Source organism: Mus musculus, chromosome 19 (assembly GCF_000001635.26).
Source record: "Mus musculus strain C57BL/6J chromosome 19, GRCm38.p6 C57BL/6J".
NCBI classification, from domain to species: domain Eukaryota; kingdom Metazoa; phylum Chordata; class Mammalia; order Rodentia; family Muridae; genus Mus; species Mus musculus.
In genome coordinates this window covers 45,817,072-45,837,755 of record NC_000085.6, presented here as the reverse complement: position 1 = coordinate 45,837,755, position 20,684 = coordinate 45,817,072, and the positions used below count along the sequence as shown (strand labels likewise).

Genomic DNA, 20,684 nt, shown 5'->3' with positions numbered 1-20,684 from the left:
TGAGGGAAACATGTGACCCCAACACTAGCTGCCCTACCCTGCCTGCCTTGCCACCTTTATTTGTGTCCTGGCATTTCCGTTGACTTGTTGGATGGAGTTGTTAGTTCACTGAATTCATTCCCTTAGCAAGAAAGACACAGCCAGCTGGAAGGGTGGCTCCTGCCTGCCTGCTGCCCGCCTATCCCCATAGGCGTATTGAGAAGCCCACAGCAGAGAGCCAGCTCCTGGGGTGGATGTCTCAGCCAGACCAGGGAGTTGACTCTACCAGCAGAGACCTGTGTAGGAGAGGAAGTAGCTTGGATTTAAAACAGATGCAAATACACAGAGGACAGGAACACTTTATAATTATTGAGGGAACACTTTTGTATGGATTATTTACCTTATTTTATATCAAATATTTGGGATAGGCATAATTATTATTCTCTAGGTGAGAACATTACAAAGAACTGACTTGTTCAGGCCTACAAATGTAGCTAGACCGGTCTTTCTCTAGAGTCTAAGTGTCTGTTTTGTCAGGCTGAGACATGTATGGCAACTTGAGTCTGTCAGATAGGCTGAAGGAATAAGCCAGGGCTATGAAGGCAAGAAGCAGGAGAGTGGTGGGGTTAGGCCTGTCCCTGGGAGGTGACCAGAAGTCTTAGACAGAAGATACACAGTACCAATCCATGTAGAGTTTGCTTGCCACAAATATCTGTGTAGAGAGTCCCAACGTGGTGTGACAACTTCATAGATGAAACGAATCCCTTTATTCCAACAGATACCCTAAGGAAGCTTTCTCCCAAAAGGGGTCTGCTGACTTTTCAGGAATATTTCTAGTTACACGGTAGATTTTTTTTTATATTCACATTTTTTTCACATTAACGTTTAATCACCCCTTTAGGAATTCACTTTGTATCTAAAGACCACCTTTAATGTCTGGTCTTTCTGCCTCCACTTTGTTGCGTGCCCTAATTACAAGGAATGTGCTACCTAGCATACCTCCTTTCTGTGGTACTAGGAATCTAACCCAGGGCTCGGCAAGCTGGCCAAGCATCTAAATATCTACCCAGCCTCTTAACCACTGTGGTGGGTCTGTTTCATTCAAGTCTAGTCATGTTGCACAGCTAGGCTTGCTGACTGCCCTGGTGCATCGGTTTGTTCTTTGTGTCTGCTGCTATCACACGATTCTTCACTGCAGGAGAACTTTGAAATGACCACCACATAAATCTCTGGTCTTCCTCAGTGTGGCAGCTATGAAGCCACTTTGTCAGTGTGTGGAAGGAACAGTGCTAGAGAGTGGCAGTAAGCACCGTGACTCAGGGTCACAGCGGAGCAGTCCTGCTTCCTTCACGTGCACTGAAGGGTCTCCCTCCGGTTGCTCCAGGCAGAGCAGGAATGCTCAGGAATACTGATGTCTTTACAGAGGGCTGTCTACAACCACTTCCTTCTTTCATTTGCTGTGTGGGAAGATTGTTTTATCTCCACTGCCATCTCTTCTAGGAAGTTCTTTAAAGACCTCTTACAGAGATGTGTGAAGCTCCTGGTTTGCCACTGGTTGGCAATAGTAGCAGAGGCTAGAAGTACCATTATGCAAAGTTGTATCTCTGTTAAAGTTGTATTGACTTGAATTATTCTTCTCCTTATTACTTTGTGTGGATGAGAGTTTTGCCTGTATGTATGCCTGAGCACCATGGGTAGTCCTGTCGCCCATAGAGGCCAGAAAAAAAGGATGGACCCTTGGAACTGGAGTTACAGATAGCTAGGAGCCACCATTCAGGTACTGGGAGGTAAACTTGGGTCCTCTGCAAGAGCGGCTGAGCAATCTCTCCAGCTTGAAATAGTTTCAGGAACCATAACAGTATTTTGATTTAACAATTGTGATCATGTGATCGTTTCAATCTGAATAACCCACTCAGATAAAAGGGACACTGAGCATAGCTCACACATAGGATTCTGTCAGGGGTGGGAGGTAAGTGAGGCCCTGACACGGAGGCAGAGACTGGTGAGTTAGAGCCAGAAAAGGCTGGCCTCAAACCTTATCTATCACCAAAGCTGGCCTTGAAATCCTGCCTAGTCGTCCTGCTCCCCCCTCCTCCCACGTGCCATGCCGGGATTGGAAGCTGTGTGCACCGCTGTGCCTGGTGGCAGATGATGATTCTTCAGCTCCTCTCCCAGATTCCATGTTTCCAAGGAAGGGGCCTCAGGTGGGGATTGAGACGCGTCTGTCTGTTGGCTGGATCTGGACAGCGTGTAAAGAAGGCCTGATGGCGGAGGTCTGATGTTTCCTCCGCTCCCGTTACCTTGGCACCCTTAGGTATGATGAGGTGCCTTGCTTATACAGAGCATGGGTCTGAATGTGTTGGACATGTAATTAGTACAAAGAAAAGCTTCACAGGGCTGTCTATGGATTCAGCCAAATAAAGGGAGGTGGTGTGGCTGCCCAGGGAAATTAAGGAAGGTCACTGTCACCAATCCTTTACCCAAGTGGCAGCCTCTTACTAATCACCCACTGTGAGGTTCATTATCCGGCCCACCTTGCTGAAGGGCAGGTACAGCCTGTCACATCAATAAGTCTCACGGCATTAGAAAGCCCATTGGTAGCAGCCTTGAAAGGCATAGACCAACTGTGAGACCTGGGCAGCTTAAATTGGTTTTAAAATTGAGTTTATTCCTGAAGTACAGGAGATGAAAATAGAGAGGGAGGAAGAAAAGCAAAACAACAAACTTATGCATATTGTACATAGGCGGATGCAGGCAGAAAGCTGTTCCTTTTCAAACAGACAGTTTCTCAGAAAGTGTAGGGGCTGGCTTCCACCCTTAGAAGCCCCGTTTCTAAGCAAGTCATATTAAATGGTACTTCCCTAGGTGAAAATCAAGTTATCTCAGATAGAAAGTCACTTAAAGTACCAAGTGGAAGGACAACAACTCAGCGACAGTTTGGCTTTGTGCTGGTTGCTGCTTGTTTGGCTCTTGGTTTTGGTTTGGTTGGTGTTTGTTTGTTTGTTTGTTTGTTTGTTTGTTTTTTAATCCTTTTTTTAAAAAAGATTTTTATTTATTTGGTTTGTAAATATACTGTCACTGTCTTCAGATACACCAGAAAAGGGCATCAAATTCTATTATAGATGGTTGTGAGCCGGTTGCTGGGAATTGAACTCAGGACCTCTGGAAGAGCAGTCAATGCTCTTAACCTCTGAGCCATCTCTCCAGCCCCTTGTTTGTTTGTTTGTTTTGTTTTGTTTTGTCTTGTTTTTCGAGACAGGGTTTCTCTGTATAGCCCAGGCTGTCCTGGAACTTACTTTGTAGACCAGGCTGGCCTCGAACTCAGAAATCCACCTGCCTCTGCCTCCCAAGTGCTGGGATTAAAGATGCGTGCCATCACTGCCTGGCTTGGGTTTGATTGTTTTTTGTTGTTGTTTTGTTTGTTTGTTTTGTGCATGTGGGTTACATATATATATATATATATATATATATATACACACATGTGTGTGTGTGTTCGTGTGTGTGTGTGTGTGTGTGGTTTTTCCTCTCTGTTCCTTTCTTTCCTTTTTCAGCCATTTTGAGCTCTATAGTACTCTGAAAAAGAACAAGTTCTTCCCTCTGAAGGAAACTCTGAGGAACTGCTTTGGTCTGAGACTCCCTGCTTCAGAGCCTCTTTGGTACCAGACAGGAAATCTGTGCCTGCCTGGGCTGACTCTTGCCCACTTTCTTCTGTGTGGAGAGTACAGAAGTACTTGCTGTACCAGGCTAGGACTAAACAAACTCCAAAACTGTATCAGCCCCAGAAGCACAGTGCGCGTGTGGCTGGTTTTGGATAGTTCTCTCTGGAGATGAGAGAGGACTCAATAGATGGCCAACACTGGCTTTAACTGCTGTGCTCCTTCTGCATCCCCCTCCCACGTGCTGTGAGTGCAGACGTGTGCCATCATGCCCAGCTTAAGCCTCCCCCACTTCATTGCCATAATACCAGTGAGGCAGAGGCAAGAGTCAGGAGTTCTGCTGGGTCGTGGTGGCGGTGGCGGCGGTGCACGCCTTTAATCCCAGCACTCAGTAGGCAGAGGAAGGCGGATTTCTGAGTTTGAGACCACCCTGGTCTACAGAGTGAGTTCCAGGACAGCCAAGGCTACACAGAGAAACCCTGTCTCGAAAAAAACAAACAACAAGGCCAAGCCTATCTACAAAGTGAGTTCCAGGACAGCCAGGGCTATACAGAGAAACCCTGTCTCAAAAAAAAAAAAAAAAAAAAAAAAAGAGTCAGGAGTTCTGAGTCACCCTTTGCTACATAACAAGTTCAAGGACATCCTGCATACATCTTTACCTATTCCTAACTGCAAACGTTTTCAACTTTTATTTTCTCCTATAATTTTCTTAAATTACATTTGTTTAGCCTGACAGTGGTGGTGCATGCCTTTAATCCCAGTGTAGCTGGTCTTTGCTACTTCGTGGGTTCTTTTTGTTTGTTTGTTTTTGTTTTTTCGAGACAGGGTTTCTCTGTATAGTTCTGGCTGTCCTGGAACTCACTCTGTAGACCAGGCTGGCCTCGAACTCAGAAATCCGCCTGCCTCTGCCTCCCAAGTGCTGGGATTAAAGGCGTGTGCCACCACGCCCCGCTGTGGGTTTTTTTTTTTTTTTTTTATCTTTTCCCCAACCCCTGTTTCACCTGCCTCTCACTAGTAGGAGAGAAAGAAGGATGGGGGGTGGGGGTGGGGGAGAGAGAGATTCCTGAATCTAATTTTTTCTTCTTTGCTACTTTGTGGATTCTTTTTCTCACCCCAGCCCAGCCCCCCCCCCCACACACACACACACCATTTCTCCTCCTATTACTAGATAGAGAAAGAAGGATACAGGAGAGAAAGGGAGAAGTCTGGTTGTACTTTCTTTCTTCTTATTTCTTCTTTGCTTATAGCTGGGTTTTGCTACTTTGTGGATTCTTCTTTTTGCAACCCTTTATTCCCCTGGTTCCATTCTCTCTCAGGAGATAGGGAAGAAAGAAGGAGAGGGGGGAGGATTGGAGAGAGGGAAGGGAGGGAGGAAGAAAGAGGAGAGAAGCCAGGAGGGAGGAAGAAAGAGGAGAGAAGCCAGGCATGGTGGCGCACGCCTTTAATCCCAGCACTTGGGAGGCAGAGGCAGGTGAACTTCTGAGTTTGAGGCCAGCCTGGTCTACAGAGTGAATTCCATACACCCTGACAAGTTCCCAGAGTTTCAAATGTCACACAATCGCAGAAACTAACTGCAGCTGGCAAAACCATGCCTCTGCTAGAGCACATAGGTAAAGCGTAGTCAGCTGCTGTCGACAGTCTGAAGCAGCCCCACATCCCACACCTGGGATTAAAGTGAAACACATTCTTAAACCGTTTCTGTGGATCTTTCTAAGAAACCAAAATCCCAGAATTATCACCACATTTCCTTCATGTTAAGGCATTAGTTATGCTGTGTGTAGTGGCAAATATAAACATATTTTCAATGAACTTTTCAGGACAGTGGGCAAGGTTTACAGGAGACCTCTCCTGCTCAGTTCTGATCTTTATCTGTGTTAAGAATATCCGCAGCTTTTCATTTCCTGTCGATATATAAGCAAATCTGTGTCGCCAACATAAAACTTTTGTTGGCTTTCATTCTAGTGTTAACACATCTGCCAGGTCCCCAAGGCCATTTCCTGACACTAAGAAATGACCTTGACTCTTGGGGATCTGCATTCCTGAACGGAGCTTGGCCTTTTCCGCATCACATACACACCCAGGGAAGCCTAGGCGCTCTTTCTGTTTGAGATTTAGGAAAACCACTGAACCTAAAAACAGCTAATTCACTTTTCCAGTGCCAAGTACTGTATTTCTTGCAGTTAATTGTTTGGTCACAGTCTCTTGAAGCACCAGGCATTTTGGTATCAGGGACCTGGTGCTATACCTTGACCTATTATTATATTAGCATGGTATACATTGGAACCAATATCAGTCATATCCCTTTTCCATTCACCTGTCAGCACTGTTCACACTTTCCATGGTCCAATAACCTTTTTACATTGGTATTTGCACTTTCATAATCCAAGATCTCTATCAACAAGCTGTCTTGCATCAAGGTCTGATGTGGCTTTGTTCACAGCTGAAATTAATCATTGTAAAAAAAATCAGTGAAGGCTTCTCCAGAGGTTTATATGATCTTTGTAAATGGGGTGAACTTTTTTTCCAAGCTCTTTTTTGGGTTGTTTGTTTGTTTGTTTTTATTGTTGTTTTCTTGAGACAGGGTTTCTCTTTATAGCCCTAGCTGTCCTGGAACTCACTTTGTAGACCAGGCTGGCCTCGAACTCAGATATCCGTCTGCCTCTGCCTCCTGAGTGTTGGGATTAAAGGCAGGCGCCACCACGACCTGCCGAATAATACAGTTTTACATGGTTTTTTGCTCCTTTCTTTAAGATTTGTATACATTTAGTTTCTTTCTCCTTTCTCACTGTTCTGCCCAGAACTTCTAGTCCATGTGGAGTAAAAGGGAGAGCATTGCCAGACTCAGACACATCTGGAAGAGTCCAGAGTGGTCCTGACCCAGAGCAATGTGAGGAGACAGGGAAGAGGAAAGGGAGAGGTTAGAGAGGGGAACAAGGTGCAGCATCCAGGATGCCAAAAGTACAAAAGGGGCAGGAAGCCAAAATGGCTGGATTGTATAGGAAAGAGGCTCTGGGGGAAGCCCAGCCCCTGGCTGGAGAGTTGGAAGGAAAGAGTGAGTAGAGGCTGGGATGTGCCAGCCACATCCTGAGCAGGTAGGAACTGAGGGATGCTGGGGAACCTGGAGGTCATGTCCACTTTAATATGTTAAATAGGTTCCCCACCCATCAGGTTTGGAAAGTAACATTATTAAAACTGGCCTGAGTTAGTTCTCTTTTTCCACCCTGTGGTTCCTAGAGTGGACCTTAGGTGTCAGGCAAGCATCGATTCCTGCTGAGCCATCCTCCCTAGCCCAGGGAGGATGTTTGTTTTTACTTTATGCTTGCAGCAGTTTTATTAATTTCTCAGCCAAGGTCTCATGTACCCCAGGATGGCCTGGAGCTCGGTGTAGGTGAGGATAATGTTGATCCTCCTGCTGATAAGCATGTGACACACACCAGGTTTATTTAAGAGAGTTGTTGAATTTAATAGGTTATTGAATTTACTGACGGTTGGCTGCCCTATCCTTTTTGCTTTGATATGCCTATAGGATGTAAATGCTCTCCCCTCTCATTAGTGATGTAGGCAAAGTATACCTTTTTTCTGTTGTTCCTTACCAGTCTGGCTAGAAGTTTATCAATTTTATTAATAATTTCAATAAATCTGCTTTTAGTCTCATTGCTTTGTTGTTGTTGTTGTTTGATTGGTGTCTAAGGTTATCTGACTTCCTCCTCTTCACTTTGGTTTATGTTGCTTTTCTTTCTCTAACTTAAGTCAGAAACAGGTGATTTATTTAAATCATGTTTTATTTCCTTTTTTGTTTGTTTGTTTGTTTGTTTCAAGACAGAGTTTCTCTGTGTACTCTCATTGTCCTGGAACTCACTCTGTAGACTGGGCTGGCCTCAAACTCACAGACACCTGCCTATCTCTGCCTCTGTAGTGCTGGGATTAAAGTCATGTGCCACCACTGCCTGGATATTTTCTAATACAGAAGTTGAGTGGCCTACGTTTTCCTTGTGGTTAACATCCCATAAATTCTGTTTACATTTTCATTCAGCTGAAAATATTTTCTTTTTTTTTTTTTTTTTAAAGATTTATTTATTTATTATATGTAAGTACACTGTAGCTGTCTTCAGACATTCCAGAAGAGGGAGTCAGATCTCATTACAGATGGTTGTGAGCCACCATGTGGTTGCTGGGATTTGAACTCTGGACCTTCGGAAGAGCAGTCGGGTGCTCTTACCCACTGAGCCATCTCACCAGCCCTGAAAATATTTTCTGATTTCTTTTATGACATTTAGAAATGTGTCATTTTATTTTGATTATTTGGGGATTTTCTAGATATATTTGTTATTAACTCCTTATTTAATTCCCTGGTGGTCAAAAAATGTATTTGGTGTGATTCCAGTTCTTTTACTGCATTGAGGTTTGGCTTATGGTGTAGCATATGGTCTGTCTTGTTGAATGTTCTGTGTGTACTTGGGAAGAATGTATTCTGCTGTCGTTGAGTAGAGTTTTTCTATAAATACCCTTTAGGTCAAGTAGCCCTGGCTGTCCTGGAACTCACTTTGTAGACCAGGCTGGCCTCAAACTCAGAAATCCTTCTGCCTCTGCCTTCCAAGTTCTGGGATTAAAGGCGAGCGCCACCACACCCAGCTAGTTGGTAGTCTTATAGTTGATGCTGGGTCATGTCTGCTTGTCCTGTCAGTTACTAAGGGCAGTGATGGAGCCTGCAGCTATAACTGCAGGTCCCATGTTCTCTTCCTCCAGTCTGTCAGGTTTGCCTCATTCAGAGTTTGGAAGCTGTGTTACTGTCTACACACATGCAGGGCTGTTGCGTCTCATGGTGAGTTGATTCCTTCCTCATGTAACTTGACTCTTAGTGCCTGCTGTTTCTCTTTTTATATGTGTTTATTTGGGGTAAGCCTGTGTATGACTGTTGGAACAACTTGAGGGAGTTGATTGATTCTCTTCAACATGTAAATCCCATGGATCAAACTCAGGTTGTTAGGTTTGGTGGCAAGCATCTCTACCCTCAGAGGCATCTAACCAGCCCTGTTGGTTTCTTAAGTTAGACTTCATTCACCAAGGCAGATAGGTTATGTGTAGAGCACTGTGATCCATTTGAATCTTCTCTTCATGTTCAGATAGGTAGACTTGGGAGGAGCCCTCATGTGGCGGTGTTACCAGGAAGAGTAGAACCTACCTGATAATGGATTTGTTTGTTTGTTTGTTTGGTTGTTGTTGGGGTTTTTTTTTTTTTTTGGATATATATTTTTTTTTTTTTGGTAGCCATGACTGTCCAGGAACTACCTCTGTAGACCAGACCAGGCTGGCCTTGAATTCAGAGATCTGCCAGCTTCTGCCTCCTGTGTGCTGGGAATAAAAATGTGCCGCTACCACCTGGCACCTGGTACTGATTTTGAAGTCTGGGTAAATAGTACTCAGTTGTGATTGGTTAAAATTCAGATATCTCTGTATCCCCTGCGCTCTGTATCCCGTGCCCTCTGAGGACTATTCACCCTGAGACATCCCTTTGTCTGCCTGACCTGCATGTGTACAGTGTGTGTGTGTGTGTGTCTGTCTGTCTGTCTGGAAGAGAGTTGAGGGGGCTGGAGAGATGGCTTAGTGGTTAAGAGCACTAAGTGCTCTTCCAGAGGTCCTGAGTTCAATTCCCAGCAACCACATGGTGGCTCATGGCCATCTGTAATGAGATCTGATGACCTCTTCTGCTGTGTCTAAAGCAGCTACAGTGTACTCATATAAATAAAATAAATCTTAAGGAGAGAGAGAGAGAGAGAGAGAGAGAGAACATGAAGCTCTTGGATTCCGTATTCTGTCCTTCCAACCATCTGTTTGATCCTGTGACTGTTTTAGGCCACATTCATAAGGACATGGCATAGTGTGACAGAGCCATAACAGGAGCATAGGATTGACAAGATGGCTCAGTGGGTAAGGTGCTTACAGCCAAGCCTAACTGCAGGTTTGATGAAAGGAGAGAGCCAATCTGCAAGTTATTCTCTGGCCTCCACACTTAGGCCATGGCACATTCACACACACACACACACACACACACACACAAATAGGCGGGTGGAAAATGGCTCAGGGGTTAAAAGCACTGGCTGCTTTTACAGAAGACTAGGTTCAATTCCCAGCACCCACATGGTGGCTCACAACTATCTATTTCTAGCCCTAGGAGATTCAGTGCCCTCTTCTGGTCTCCAAAGGTACTACACACACATGTTACACAGTTCAGTCTAAACACTTACACACACAAAATAATAAAAGAATTCTTTTAAAAGGGAAAGAAAAGAAATGTAAAGATGGGGAGCTGGGCAGTGGTGGAGCACGCCTTTAATCCCAGCACTTGGGACGCAGAGGCAGACAGATCTGTGAGTCTGAGGCCAGCCTGGTCTGCAGAGCAAGTTCTAGGACAGCCAGGGCTCCACAGAGAAACCCAACTTTAAAAAAAGTTTAAGATTGAGCTAGAGAGCTCTCTGGTTAAGAGTGTTCTCTGCTCTTGCAGAGGACTGGCATCCAGTGTCCAGTTCCATCACGGGGTGATGCACAAGCACCTGTATCTCCAGCTCTCAGGGACCCACATGGTCTTCTGGCCTCCACAAACACCTCCACACTCACATACTGTTCTGTAATGAGGGAGACCGCAGGACAGTGTCTGAGGGAGGGAATCGTTAGTCTCCTCTGGGTACTGTTAGACCTGGAACTCATGAATCTCCTTGTTTGTTCTTGTCCTTTGAGGTGCAAATCTTTTAGTTGTTCTATGTAAACAAGTGCTAAAAATAGCTCAGCAAGTATTTGAACCTGGCTGCTCGAAGATTACCATGTGTGTCTGCTTAGCTTGTTGGCATAGTTATCTAAATACACTGCACATTTGAGTTGAATTTCTGCTGTGGAAATTGTCACTAACTAGAACACACCTCAGTACGACATTTCAGAATGGGGTGAGTCTGATATCTGAGAAACTTAAAATATAGTTTGTACGTCTGTGGAATAAAGGAGCATTTCCATTCTTTCTGTCTTCCCCCACCCCCATGCTTTGTATATGAAAATCTGCCTTTCTAGTTGGCCCGGATGGGAGCTGTAGATGTCAGGGCAGGGTATACTTGTCCAAGTCAGTGGCCTTCCCTGAAGCTGCTGTCTTAGGGCTCCTGTCATGCTAGAATGTGACATTCTGTATTAACTATCACAGTAACATAAAGTGGAAGAAATGATGATCAAAGAGACCTTGACACTCAGTGGCCAGAGATAAAGACACTTGCTACTAAGGTTAAGGACCTGAGTTTAGTCTGTAGGACTAACATGGTGGGAGAGAATGGACTCAAATTACCCTCTGGCCTCTACATGTCATGGCAAGTGGACGCACGCACACACACACACACACACACACACACACACACACACACACGAGATGTAAACTTTTGTTTTAAAGAGAAGAACCCTTCAGCCCCTTCATTCCCCTGTCTGTGAAGACAGGTGTGTGGCCAGGCATAGAGTTACCTGTAATCTTAGCACTTGGAAGGCAAAGACTCAGGAGTTCAAAGACAGCCTCAGTCACATGGGGAGTTTGAGGCTACTTGAAATCCTGTTTCAAAGAATTGAGTAGCAGATCTCAACCTAGGGCACATTCATTGTTTCACACCTGACCCTGCTTAGCTCCGAATGTATTTGAGTCCCTGTTTTCTTATTGGCTTCCTGAAGGCAGGACTTGGCTTGAAGGTTTCAGAAGCCTATCAGAGTGCTGAGAACAGTGCTGAGTGTTAGATGGTCAGGGCTAATTCTGATCTTACCATGTGACCCTAACGAGATTCCTTGCCTTTTTAGTTGAGCCTGTGTTACTAAATTAATTCCACAAGCTTGTTGAGTGTTTACTGTTCTTTGGACTCTGTTTGGCAGTATGAGAAATCCACAAAGTCACACTGACTCTGCTCAGAGAGTGAAGCGCCCACTAATATGGCACTGTTGAGTAAGGAAATTAATGGTAGTGATCCCATGTTTGTTGCCCCAGAAGAGGGCCTGCTGGCAAATATCTCCTTGGGAAACCTGTAAGATATAGGTGTCTTCCAGAGATCAGGAGGGTAGGAGGGGCTTGTTTATGAAAGGAGTGGAAGGGAACCTCAGGCCCTAAAATAACGATAGGTTCAAGCAGGTAAAAAAGTAACAGGAGGAATAGCTGCAGTTATAAGCACTGCCGTGTCAAACGTGGTGGCTGGTACCTTATAGTCATCATCCTATGTGCCCACCAGAATTAGTGCAATTTGATAAAAGTGTCTTTACCCCGCGTGGTAAGAAAACTACCAGGGGTGTATTAACGTACACTTTTAATTCCAGCCAGTGGGCAGATTCTGTGAGTTGAAGACCAGTGTGATTCCAGGCCAGGGATGTCTCAGAAACAAAACAGGAAACAAGAAAACTGGCATGAACATGCCCCAGCACACGTGTGGAGGTCAGAGGAGAGCTCGGGAGTTACTTCTCTCCTACTTAGTAGGTTCTGGGGATTGTTCAGGTCATGGGGTTTAGTGGAAGGTATCTTTCTTTACCCACTGAGCCAGTTCTCTGGCCCTTCATCTTCCCTTAACAGCAGTATTGCCCACCCAAATACTTTTGATTGAAACTTTTTTTCAGTACCCATGAGCACGGAGGCCCAACAGCCAGGTTGAACATCTTCTCAATAACCAGCCATAATCTGTCCTGAATCAGGAACTGTAAATGTGAATTCTGGGGAAAGAATTGGTATTTGCTTTCTCTCATCAGAATCAGCTCAAAGGTCAGCCATTGGAAGTAACTTGCAGCTAACTTGATGATTCTTGTTCACTGTGATAGTCAGGCTAGAGTAATTTCTTGTTTCAAAGCCAGGTGTAGTTGCACAGGCCTTTAGTCCCAGCACTAGGGAGGCAGAGGCCGGTAGATCTCTGTGAGCTTGATGTCAAAGTGAGTCAAAGGCCTTGCTTGCTTTAAAGAGTGAAACAACAAAACAAAACAAAACAAAACCCACAACCTGCCTGTGCTGTGAACAGCCAGGCTTCTCTGAGCCTGTCTCCTCAATTGTCCTTTCATACAACCTGTGTCCCCTTGCACAACCAAGGTTTAACACACCAGCCATGGGTTTTAGGCACTCCGACTTGGGATGTGTCCTGCATTTCCACTGCATAGGAGAGCCTGGTGTCCTTAGCAGAGAAGCCGTCAGCTGAATCAGGATTCGAGAGGCCTTTCTCCTGCCTTATGGTTAGGGTTATCTGGGGACAGCGAGAACATCCCAAACCCCCACCCCCAGAAAGCTTTCTCTATATAATTAGTAACTATTTACTGTGTGCCAGGTCCCGGAAAGTCACTGTCTCCCGTCATGTCCCATCAGCTTGATGAGGCAGATAGTGCTACACCCCTCTATAGCTTGTAAGAACTGAGGCTAAAAGACCAGAAACTGACAGGAAACTTATATAGTTAATCCGTACTTAATGTGGAACCAAAACTCAGACCTGTGACTTAAAGTCCATGTTCTTAATCACTCTGCTGTTTTCTCCTGCCAATGTCTCCAGACCCGAGAAACAGGCACCCAGTTGCTTTCTCTTGGCTTTTTTGAGGTGATATTGTAAACCAAAGCGGGTATAAGGTCTTAGAAATGGAGCCGTTTGTCTGTCTCATCTTCCACTGGAATCTAACATTCCTTTGTGATGAAGAATCCCTTAGGCCTATAGTACCTTGGGGAATTTAAAATAGGTACTCCAATGCCTGGCTAGCTCAGTCGGCAGAGCACGAGACCCTTAAAATAGGCACCTCCTGGCCTGTGAAGCTCCTGAGACCCAGGAGCTGTCAGAGCAGCTGTGTAGCTGTTTGGGAAGCCAGTGTTTCCATCATCTGTGGTAACCTGTGATACTCAAAACCTTTATTGCTAGGTCATTTTAGAAAGGAAAATTCAAGTTACATTTCATAGAAGAGTTGAGGCGCAAAGATGTCAGCTGTTGCCGTTAGGGAAAGGACTACAAGTGAAAGTGCTCTGCGGGCATGGGTGACAGAGTTAGACATTTATTCACGCCCCGAACAGGCCAGGCATGGCTGTGCTTGCACCTGTAACCCAGTGCTGCGAGGGCAGAGACAAGAGCCCTATGTACGCCTCCAGCAAAACACCAGGTTCAGAGACCCCCGAGGGCAGAGACAAGAGCCCTATGTACGCCTCCAGCAAAACACCAGGTTCAGAGACCCCGTCTCAAGGAAGTAAGGCCGAGTGTGATAGAGCAGAGACCTGACATTGTCTTCTGGCCTATGCACGCACGCTCGTGCACGCACACACGCACACATACACACCCCAGCATGCATTCTCCCCTGCATACCCCTGTGCACAGACCACATACACTCACACGTAGACATAAGATGTCAAGCGTTATCTGAATTTTTGTAGCAAGAGAGCTATAGTTATTCTTAATAATAGCCTCAGTTACTTTGTCAGAGTCTTTCCAGATTCAGTTTTTTGGCTACCCACGGTCATAGTGGTTTGTGAAGATTCCTTAGAAAACATGGCTAGTAGGTAGTTTTCTTACTCTGAAGCTACTGTGGGCTAAATTGTAGATATGGATCTAGGAAACCTACAAACCCAGCAGTGTATGAAGAAAGGTGGGCCTGCATTTAGAGAATAGCTATTTATGTGGTATTCGTGATGTTGGTATGGTGGTGGTGGTGGTGTTTTAAGACAGGGTCTAACTCTGTAGCCCTAGCTGGCCTGGAAGTCAATCTAGACACACTGGCCTCAGATTCACAGGTTTCTATCTGTCTCTCCCTCCCCACTGCTAGGATTAAAGGTATGTGATTTGCACTTGGCTAGAATAATTTGAGAGGGGATCTGAGCTCAGCCTGGTGTCATAGGCCTCTTATCCCAGCTACTCGGGGCTCTTGAGTCAGGGGATTTGCAAGTCAGAGAAAGAGCTTACTAGGGGCTACTGCAGTTGCCAAGAAGCTAATACCAAAGGTGCAAGCTATGGAAAAGCTCAATGGCTTTAGGCACATGGAGGCTTGGAAGATTGCTGCCTGCCCAAGTTCTACCTTTGCCATGACCAGGCTGGTACTGAGGCTCAAGTAAGACATACACTAATGTCCAAGTGATGGTGGCATATGTCTTTTTGTTTGTTTGTGGTTTTTTTTTTTTTGTTTTGTTTTGTTTTTTCGAGACAGGATTTCTCTTTATAGCTCTGGCTGTCCTGGAGCTCACTTTGTAGAGGCTGGCCTCGAACTCAGAAATCCGCCTGCCTCTGCCTCCCAAGTGCTGGGATGAAAGGCGTGCGCCACCATGCCCGGCTGGCATGTCTTTCATCCCAGCACTTGAGAGGCAGAGGCAAGTGGCTGTCTGAGATCAAGGCCAGCCTGGTCTACATTTTGAAAAGTGATACAGGGGGCTGGTGAGATGGCTCAGTGGGTAAAAGCACTGACTGCTCTTCTGAAGATCCCAAGTTCAAATCCCAGCAACCACATGGTGGCTCACAACCACCCGTAATAAGATATGACGCCCTCTTCTGGAGTGTCTGAAGACAGCTGCAGTGTACTTACATATAATAAATAAAAGTGATACACTAAAAGTGATATTCCTGCAGCAGTAGAAAGTCACTAAGTACACTCAGCCCAGCCCTGAGCCAAGCATGTCTATTAAGAACAGCGGAGATGGCAGGAGACAGCAGAGCCTACAAGAACTGACAGGCCACTTTCCTGCTCTAAGCACACATAGCTTTACCTTCCACTCTGACCTGGCAAAAAAAATATCCAGGCGGTCCAGAAAGTTCCCAAGGCTGAGGCTCTGGGGATACACTTGGAGGAACAGCTCTCTTCCTGAGCTGCACCTGATTCTCCGCAGCTGGCTTTAGTGTGATTTTTATCATTTGGTACCTGCCTCTCCTCAGGGAAGACTTAAGCCAAGGTGTTAGATTATAGGCATCACTTAGGCTGCCCAGATTTTAGGGCTTAGGAAAGCATATATTACTGTTTTGCCTGGTTTCTAGGGCCTGGCACCATGTTGGGGGAATTTTGCCCCTTTTTTGGCCATAAGCCAAGACCTTGGCTGCAATCCTCGCAGCCGTGAATGCTGCCCACAGCATGAGAGGGCTGGGTTATTTGTGTGCCTGCCATGGCTGGGTACCAGTCCCCTTGCTTATGGAGCTGGAAGCAGAGCAAGCAGCCTACGCAAAACCCAGCAGGCTACAGTCTGTCTGGTCAGCCTGGATGCTTGGAGGGACAAGGGGCTAAGCCTTAGTCCTCATTGCATCTTGCCTTGAAACCCGAACACAGCTTCTCCTCTCAGGGTTCGCCATTTCCTTTATTGTCTCAGGAACTTAATAGGCAGAGTATTTATTTGCTCCCAAGTAAAGTCTGGCCCACCACAAATTTGGTCTGAAAAAGAAAGCAATCCAGAGGTATACCTTGCTGTACATGGGGAGACTGGCCTCTGTCCCACTGATGTGTCCTGATCCTGGCTGACTCCCTTTGTCTTCTATCAGAGCCAAGTCCCTCACACTTAAATTCCCAGTTCCCTGATGAGCAAGGTTTTCCTTAATGTCACGATTTTCCTGCAGATCAGATACCTCCATGCAGGTTACCAGACTAAGTGAGAGTCCTCGACATCCTTGCTCCTCCTCTTCCTCTGCCCTGTCCACCTCCACTAACTTGGCTAGTGCCTGTGCCTCCCACCTGCCCCACCCTTGCTTTTGTTTGATTCAGAGTCTTAGAAACTCAAGTCACATCAAGTTTGGCTTTCAGACTGTTTATTATTAACCTCAGATATCCAGGGATCCCAAAGTCATTTGAATTTTGACTCCTTACCCCATAGAGAATCAGGCCAAGTAGGTCAAGTGTGGTAGTAGACACTTATAAGCCCAGATATCAAGAGGTGAGACAGGAAGATAAAAAATTATAGACCAAACAGAGCCATGTAGTGAGTTTCAGGCCAGCCTAGACTATATAGCAAGACCCTGTCTCAAAAACAAAAGTCAGAGCAGCATTGTTGAGGAGATGCACACCCTTTCGCCCCGTCAGTGTCCACTGTAACTCAGTGCTTGGATACTCAAAAGTTTGTTCCAGAAGGTGGATAAGAATGATGGGCTGGCATTGAGAGGTGAAAACAAGTGGCAGATGGTGCTAAGGAACATCCCAGGGCTGAAGAAAGATGGTTTCCAGGAAGGGAGAAGCAGTTAGGCATACTCAGTATCTGGGACAACCTGACCAGAGGAAGCCATATGCAGAGGCTAAGCGTACACTGGCGGTATCAGGGACAGTGGCGACCATAACCACAGTATATAGGTCTTTATGTCCAGGCTGGTCTGGTCAGGAAAGGCAGGGAACGAAAGAGATTCAAAGGTGGTCCTAGAAGCTGGGCATGATGATGCATGCCTATAATATCAGCACTTGGGAGGCAGGGGCCAAAGGATAGAGAATTCAAGGCCAGCCTCACACATGAGACCCCCATCTTAAAAGGGGGGGAAGGGGACTTTAGCCAGGCAGTGGCGCACGCCTTTAATCCAAGCACTCAGGAGTCAGAGGCAGGAGGATCTCTGAGTTCAAGGCCAGCTTGGTCTACAGAGTGAGTTCCAGGACTGCACAGAGAAATCTACACACACACACACACACACACACACACACACACACACACACAGTCTCATAAACCAGAAAATTTTTTCCCTGCCATCCTTCGTCCTTGCTTTCCAAAGACTGAGACTTGCTCTCCAGGACTGAGACCCTGCTTGGCCCTTGACTTCCCTCAGGTACTAGAAGTAGTGCGAGCCAACTACGACACACTCACACTGAAGCTGCAAGATGGCCTGGACCAATATGAGCGCTACTCTGAGCAACACAAGGAGGCTGCCTTCTTCAAAGAGCTGGTGAGCTCCCCACCCCACCCCATCCCTGCCTGTGTCTGTAGACTCCAGGGTATGTCTGCAGTTTGCTAAAGATTAATAGAACTACAGGGGCTTGCTATGCAGCCTTTCTGTCAAAGCAGTTTGGAGTGAGGCAGTGAGAGACAGATAGTCAGAAGCCAGCATTACCCACCTTGTCTGCAGCCACAGAGACAACCTTGCACAGCTACAGCTGGGCTGGGCTGGGCTGGGGTCTGACGTGTATTACCAGTGGCAGCCATGATACATTACCCCCTTTCCTGACCTTAGAACAACTAGACAGAGTAGTTGATCCTTCCTCTCTCCCCGACTGGTTCCTGGCTTGAGTCCCCTCCTATCTCTATCTCCGCAGGCTTCACTATCTGTCCCTACTCCCATTTCTTACCCATGCTGGCTCTCCCAGGCATGGCTCCAAGCTGGCCTCTCCCTTTTGAATGTCCCTGACATGAAAGGCCTCAGGATTTTTCTGTGGTGAGTTAGTTGTGAACAAGAAAACTGTCATGGGGGCTGGAGAGATGGCTCAGTGGTCAAGAGCATTGACTGCTTTCCCAGAGGCCCTGAGTTCAATTCCCAGCACCCACATGGTGGCTCACAACCATCTGTAATGGAATCAGATGATCTCTTCTGGTGTGCATGAAGACAGCTACAGAACTTATATACATACATAAATAAATCTTTTTTAAAAAGAAAGAATAGTGATTTTCACATCAATGTGGGAATTTACTGAGTGCCAGAAACAAATAAGAGAATGGCTTAACTTACGGAGAGGGTTGTAAAGGAGAATTAGTCGGTCTGTCTGTCTGTCCTCATGACTGCCTAGGCTGGCCTGGGATTCTAGCACAAGCCTCCCCAACAGGAGCTGGCTTTTGGATCCATGGCACTGCCTCTGCTCGCCTCACCCCTGGCTGAACCTCTGGCACAGGGGAGCCAGTTCCTGGTCCTTAATGAGGTGCAGTTACCTGCTGTTTCCTCCTTTGCTTCCTGCCTAATGACTCCACTTCCTTTCTTAGAGCAAAGCAAAAACTCAAGAAAAGCTCCCTGGCTCTGCATGCTAAGGCAGATCCACATTCTCTCCCTCTGCGCTTGGTTGGATCTCATGAAAACGAGTACTTGTGTCCATGCTCAGCTTCCTTGCAGAGGCCGCGGAGTTCCTCATAAAGCTTGGAGAGGTGGGAGTTTGGCTCCCCAGCAAGTCTTTCTTCTGCCAACACAGTGAACACTTCATCTTGGCCTGCCCTCTGCTGTTTGTAATGGGCTGTTTTCTCTGCCCTTCCACCCAGGTTCGGTCCATTAGTACCAACGTCCGGAGGAACCTAGCCTTCCACACACTCAGCCAGGAAGCCCTCCTGAAGGAGTTCTCCACCATCTCCTGAGGCTGCACTGCCTGAGAGCCACTGACTGCCTTACCCATGAGGCTCCTGGGCTGGAGGGCGAGCACAAGGAGTGGGGACTGACTTCAAGGTTGGAGAGAAGCGCAGACCCCGAGGCTCGTGGTGAAGGCCGTACTTCAGTGAGCTTGGACAAGCAGGGGCAAGCCCAGGATGCTCTTATTTGGGGAGAAATGGGAGGGTAACGGGAGAGGCAACCAAGAGTGGCATTTCCAGGCTGCATTCCCTGGGTACTGCCCCATGATGCCAATTGAGATTCCACGTGCTGGCTTCTGACTATACAGGTGCTGGTTGGACAGGCCCAGGCTGCTGCCAGCACTCTGGAGGCCAATGGCTGGTCATGACTGATGATGGCTGGTCATGGCGGATGCCACATCCTGTTTCCTTTTGAACCTGAGCAAGGCCCCTGCCCCCACTGCAGTTTGCCCAGTCCTTAGCACCTCAGCTCTGGCACAGAGTAGGTCAAGGATGGGCGCCTTTTTTCTGTCTTTAAATTCAAAGTTGACACCTCTGAGAAACTGGAGATTGGATCTGCCTGGTGCTCTGCTGTCCGACCGCTCCTTTCTGGATTTTAGTTTTGGCACCAGGAGCACCTGTTCGCTTTCCCTTGCCTTCCCACGTTGACTCGTCAGCACAATAGGCCCACAACTTTAGCCTTGCCTTTTTAGTCTGTTTTAAACTGTCTTAAAGGAGCGCGTGTGAAATAAACATTGACAGGCTTTCTGGAGCCCTCAAGGTGCCTACTTTGCTGGTCCCCTTTCCAGCAGCTCCCCCTCCCCACCCACCCCTGCAGTGGGAGCCTAGATGAGCTCCTCCACGTGTTCCACCCCCTCACCCTGCTGTTGTTTACATTCAGCCTGCCTAAGAATTTCCTCTGGGGAGGAATCTGTTCCTGCTGTGGTCTGGTGCTGGCAGAGAACCTGCTGGGGGTGGGGTGCTGTTCATAGAGACAGGCTAGGTGAGCACCACGCCCCCAGCCTCCATCTTGTCTAGCCATATTCTAGCTGGGCCTTGGGCACATCCAACCTCCGTGAAGTTGGCCTGTGGATTCTATCATTGGATGGTCTCCATGGAACCACTGTAGGGTTTTCCCTTCCCCACAGCTCCCCCTGAAATAGCTGCTGCTCTAAGTCCCTCCGATGTAAAGCTTCGTAAAGTCCCAGGTTGGCAGGGGCAAACCGCACAGTGAGGACCTGAGGAGGCTGAGAGTAGGCCTGGGGCGTCCTGGGCTCCTGTGCATTCAGCATCCGTCTCTCTGGAATCCTTGCCCTCCCTGGAAGCCAGCCCTGACTGAGCAGAGGTGTGATCGTTCTCGAGAACCTGTTGGCACACTGACATGCATAGATGTAGAATCTTAAGCCATTGTAGGGTGGGTCATCTCTAATCACGGGTCCCCGGATGGATAACTTGACCTGAGGCTTTAGTGTTTCCCATGGTGATAAACCCCAGAGCAGCTGGAGCTGGAGCTGGTGGCAAATCAAAGCTATTAAAAGTTGATTTGTGTGTCTTTAGTGTCTCGTTAGTGTCTTTTCCCCTCGTCATCTCTTTGATGCAGGTATTGGTCCTGTGTCATAAAAGGACCTCTTGGCCTTGATAGAGGCCAGCTGAGTTCAGAGAACTGTGGTTTCCCTTGCCTTTGGGTGAAAGAAGGGAGTAATGTTATGAGCAGGTCCCTCCGGTTCCGTCTAGGACAAGCAGCCCTAAGCAAAGCTCTCCTTTTTTCCTGACTAGAAGCCCACCCTTGCCGGGTTCCTTCCTGTACACCTAAGACGTTTAGCCTGGAGTCTACAAATCAGCTT

General features: G+C 46.8%; 1 protein-coding gene across 3 annotated transcripts in view; it reads left to right on the top strand.

Annotated features, from left to right (window-relative positions):
• Armh3 (armadillo-like helical domain containing 3) overlaps nucleotides 1-20,394 on the top strand; it is a 181,271-nt gene extending 160,877 nt beyond the window's left edge. The window contains exons 24-25 of one of the 3 annotated variants that reach the window (XR_386511.3): nucleotides 17,366-17,482; nucleotides 18,778-20,394. Coding sequence is in view for 2 of the 3 variants with exons in the window: in XM_011247345.3 (XP_011245647.1) it covers nucleotides 17,366-17,482; nucleotides 18,778-18,870 (210 nt within the window). In the remaining variant the exon portion in view is untranslated. The remainder of the gene's footprint in view (nucleotides 1-17,365; nucleotides 17,483-18,777) is intronic. The other 2 variants (XM_011247345.3, NM_198296.2) reach the window with 2 other exon arrangements.
• Nucleotides 20,395-20,684: the final 290 nt, after the last annotated feature.